The 4,539-nt window shown below is 46.0% G+C and overlaps 1 protein-coding gene across 1 annotated transcript; it reads left to right on the forward strand.

Annotated features, from left to right (window-relative positions):
* Nucleotides 1–1,218: 1,218 nt before the first annotated feature.
* On the forward strand, nucleotides 1,219–3,179 carry LOC124108392 (kinesin-like protein KIF18B). Its single transcript, XM_046466876.1, is given in 2 exon segments — nucleotides 1,219–3,004; nucleotides 3,007–3,179. Coding segments are annotated over 2 exon segments (1,953 nt in total). The 5' UTR covers nucleotides 1,219–1,224.
* The last annotated feature ends 1,360 nt before the right edge of the window (nucleotides 3,180–4,539 follow it).

The following is a 4,539-nucleotide window of genomic DNA, read 5'->3' on the forward strand; positions in this document are numbered from 1 at the left end:
AAGATACTGCCTTCAAGAGACTCATCTCATAGGAAAAGACACCCACAGACTGAAGGACTGAAGTATGGGAAAGAATATATCACTCACATGGACTGCATAAACAAGCAGGGGTTTCCATCCTCATATCACATACAGTGAACTTCAAGCCAAAGTCAATCGGAAGACAAAGAAGGACATTTCATAATGCTTAAGGGAATCATACATCAACAAGACATAACAATCAAATATTTATGCCTAAGCCATAGAGCATCTAAGCACATCAAACAAATCCTCCTCAATTTCAAGAATCAAACAGACCACAACATAATAATAGTGGGTGACTTTAACACACCTCTCTCACCAATAGATTACTCTTAAAAAAAAAAAAAAAACTAAAAAAGAAACTATAGAACTCAGTAGTACAATCAATAATTAAGACTTAACAAACATATATAGAATATTTCATACATCAAAGAGCAAATACATTTTCTTCTCAGTAGCACAAGAATCCTTCTCTAAAACAGACCGCATGTTATGACACAAAGCAACTCTTAGCAAATACAAAAAAAAAAAAAAATAGAGATACTACCTTGCCTTTTATTGGATCATAATGGAATGGAATTAGAAATTAATAACAAAATAAAAAATAGACACTACTCCAACACCTGGAGACTAAAATAATACACCATTGAATGACCAATGGATAGCAGAAGGCATAAGGGAGGAGATTAAAAAAAATTCTTAGAGGTAATTGAGAACACTGTACAACACAATCTCTGGGACACTAGGGAAAGTTCATTGCATTGAGCTTATTTATTTAAAAAAAAAAGTCAACAATTAAATGACCTAACATTAAATCTCAAACCCTGAGAAAAAAAGAAGAAAAAAATCAGCACCCAAAGAAGAAGTAGACAATTTGAACGTGCCGGGTGGGGTGAAGGTTGGACCTGGTAGGGAAGGGTGTGCTGAGCGAGCTCCTGAGTCTGAGCGCTTCCGTTTGTAGCAGAGGGATCTCCACACGAGCGGCAACACCAGCGGCGGGGAGCCCGTCAAAGGTAAGCTTTGCCCATGGTGGAGTAGGCCCTGCGGGATCCTGCGCTGGGTCTCCGACATGCGGACCCAGTTGCTCTGGGACGGGAGCCTGAGCCAGCCCGTTGAGGCAGAATGTGAAAGAACAGCACAATCACCGAACTCTGCCGCTGCGCCAGCAAGTCCTGGGCGGACCCCTCTGAACCAGGTGTTGCCATGGTGATGGCTGTGCAGGACAACATGGTGCAGGTGGTGGTGCAGGTGCGACCCCCCACCCCTCGGGAGTTGGAGAGTCAGCGGTGGCCTGTGGTTCAAGTGGTGGACGAGCGGGTGCTGGTGTTTGACCCTGAGGAACCTGATGGGGGCCTCAAATGGGGTGGTACCCATGATGGCCCCAAGAAGAAGGGCAAGGACCTGACATTTGTCTTCGACCGGGTCTTTGGTGAGAAGGCCACCCAACAGGACATGTTCCAGCACACCATGTGCAGAATCCTGGACAGCTTCCTCCAGGGCTACAACTGTTCAGTGTTTGCCTATGGGGCTACTGGGGCTGGGAAGACACACACCATGCTGGGAAAGGAGGGGGACCCTGGCATCGTGTACCTGACCACCATGGAACTGTACAGGCGTTTTGAGGCCTGCCAGGAGGAGAAGCAATTCGAGGTGCTCATCAGCTACCTGGAGGTGTACAATGAACAGATCCATGACCTCCTGGAGCCCAAGGGACCCCTAATCATCTGCGAGGACCCTGACAAGGGCGTGGTGGTGCAAGGACTTTCTTTCCACCAGCCAGCCTCAGCTGAGCAGCTACTGAAGATGCTGACCAGGGGGAACCACAACCGCACCGAGCACCCCACAGATGCCAATGCTACTTCCTCCCGTTCCCATGCCATCTTCCAGATCTTTGTGAAGAAACAGGAACGAGTCCCAGGACTCACTCAGGCCCTGCAGGTTGCCAAGATGAGCCTGATTGACCTGGCTGGCTCAGAGCGGTCATCCAGCAGCAGTGCCAAGGGGGAGCGACTGCGGGAGGGTGCCAACATCAACCGTTCTCTGCTGGTCCTCATCAATGTCCTCAATGCCCTGGTGGATGCAAAGGGCCGCAAGTCTCACGTGCCCTACCGAGACAGCAAACTGACCCGCCTGCTGAAGGACTCCATTGGGGGCAACTGCCGCACAGTGATGATTGCTGCCATCAGTCCCTCTAGCCTGGCCTACAAGGACACTTACAACACCCTCAAATATGCTGACCGGGCCAAAGAGATCAGACTCACACTGAAGAGCAACGTGGTCAGTCTAGACTGTCACATCAGCCAGTATGCCACCATCTGCCAACAGCTCCAGGCTGAGGTGGCCTCCCTAAGGAAGAAGCTTCAAGCGTATGAGGCAGGAGCCCAGGCCCCACAGCAGGGCTTCCCACAGCCCCCCAAGTTGAGCCCTCAACAGCAACACCTTCCTAGCTCCCCTTTACTGTCCCGTCCCCGCAGCCAGCCCTGGACCCCAAAACTCCACATGGGTTCTGGAAATCTTCAAGCGGGGAACCTGGGGACAGAGGCCCAGGAACAGAGGGTCATAGAAGAAAGCTCTTCAGACCAGGAGCAGATCCCAGAGGATAAGGATGAAGACCCTACTGAGGTTCCAACCCAGACACTGGAGCAGAACCTCAGACCCCCACTGTCAGAGTCTGCTGGTCTGACCCTGCAACCTAAGCCAGTGGCCAGCCACCTATCACCACAGAACCTGGATGGGGATCGTTATAAGCACTTGGCCCTACAGGTGCTGTGCCTGGCCCAGAAACAGTATTCCCTGCTGCAGGCAGCCAACCTCCTGACCCCTGACATGATTACTGAGTTCAAGACCCTGCAGCAGCTGGTGCAAAAAGAGAAAGCTGAGCCTGGAGACAAGACCTCCAGGACTCCTGGCCAGGCTGGGAGGGCCTCCCTGATGCAGGAGCTGTGTTCAGCCTCAAAGTCTCCAGGGTACTGTGGCCCTGTGACCAAACAATGGCAAGAAGATTGAGTGGCCTCATGCACACTCTGGGGATCCCACCTGAGCCTGATTGCACCCCAGCCTCAGCATCTCGATAGCCCACAGAGAAGAAGAGAAAGAGCACAAGCCTCACAGAGCCAGACAGTCCCCTAGCCCCAAAGCTGCTGACCAAGCGCCAGTGACAGTGTACATATTCATTTGTGAGTATTAATGTGTTAATATTTAAAGGTTGCTGCCTGTTTCCCCCTCATTTCCAAAGCCCACCATCAGGCCAGGGGCTCTTTTGGGCTCTGTTCCCTACCCATGTCTAACACAGAGCTCTGTGCAGGGATAGCTGTTGCCTCAGTGGAGGGTGAGGCCAGTGGGGGTGTTCTAGGGAGTCACATCTTGGCTCTTCATGGTTTCTGAGAGGGGAATCTTTAGCCCCACCCTGGCCCCTGTCCTGGTTATGATGGAGCTAATGATGGTGCCTTGATTTACAGAGGAAGCCAACTTTATTAATCTTTACCTATTATACATAAAAAGTATAAGAAGAAAGGAGAATGAATGCAGCCTTAATGTTACCACTCAGGTATAAATGCTAGTGATTCCAGGATTTACACCCTCCTGCTTCTTGATTTATGCATATATGTGTGTGTGTGTGTGTGTGTGTGTGTGTGTATATATACACACACACACATACCCACATTTACACACATATATGATGTATTTTTTACTATAATAATTAATAAACCATTTCCATCCTTAAAAAAAAGAAGTAGCAGACAGGAAATAATTAAAATCAGAGCTGAAATCAATAAAATTGAAACAAAAAAAGAAACAATTCAAAAAATGAAAAGATGGTTCCTTGAAAAAATAAATAAAATTGATAAACCCTTAGGCATACTAATGAAGAGAAGTAGAGAGGAAACTCAAAATTACTAAAATTTGTGATTAAAAAAAGGAAATATCATGATGGACAGTATTGAAATTACAGATAATAAAACTATTTTGAAAATTTATACTCCAGTAAAATAGAAAATCTCAAAGATATTGACAAACTTCTAGAGACGTATGACCTAACCAAACTGAATCAGAACATAAACAATTTAAACAGATTGATTTTAAGCAATGTAATTGAAGACACAATCAAAAACCTAGCAACTAAGAAAAGCCCAGGACCAGAGAAATTCTTAGCTGAGTTCTTGAAGCCCTTTAAAGAAGAATTAACATCAATACTTTTCAAATTATTCCATGAAATAGAAAAGAAGGGAGTCATTCCAAACTCATTCTATGAAGCTAGTATCACCCTGATAACAAAACCAGGCAAAGGCACATCAAGGAAAGAAAACTTCAGACCAATATCCCTGATGAATATAGATGTAAAAATTATCAACAAAATTCTGACAAGTTGCATATAAAACATATTAAAAAGATGGTGCAACACAATCAAGTTCGACATACAGAAATCAATAAATGTAACTCACCATATCAATAGACTTAAAGATAAGAATCATGATCTCCTAAAGAGATGCAGAGAAAGTATTTAACAAAATCTAGCAC

The sequence above is a fragment of the Marmota monax genome, unplaced genomic scaffold (genome assembly GCF_021218885.2).
Source record: "Marmota monax isolate L192 unplaced genomic scaffold, Marmota_monax_Labrador192_F-V1.1 WCK01_AAM20220418_F8-fsc00074, whole genome shotgun sequence".
Classification (NCBI taxonomy): domain Eukaryota; kingdom Metazoa; phylum Chordata; class Mammalia; order Rodentia; family Sciuridae; genus Marmota; species Marmota monax.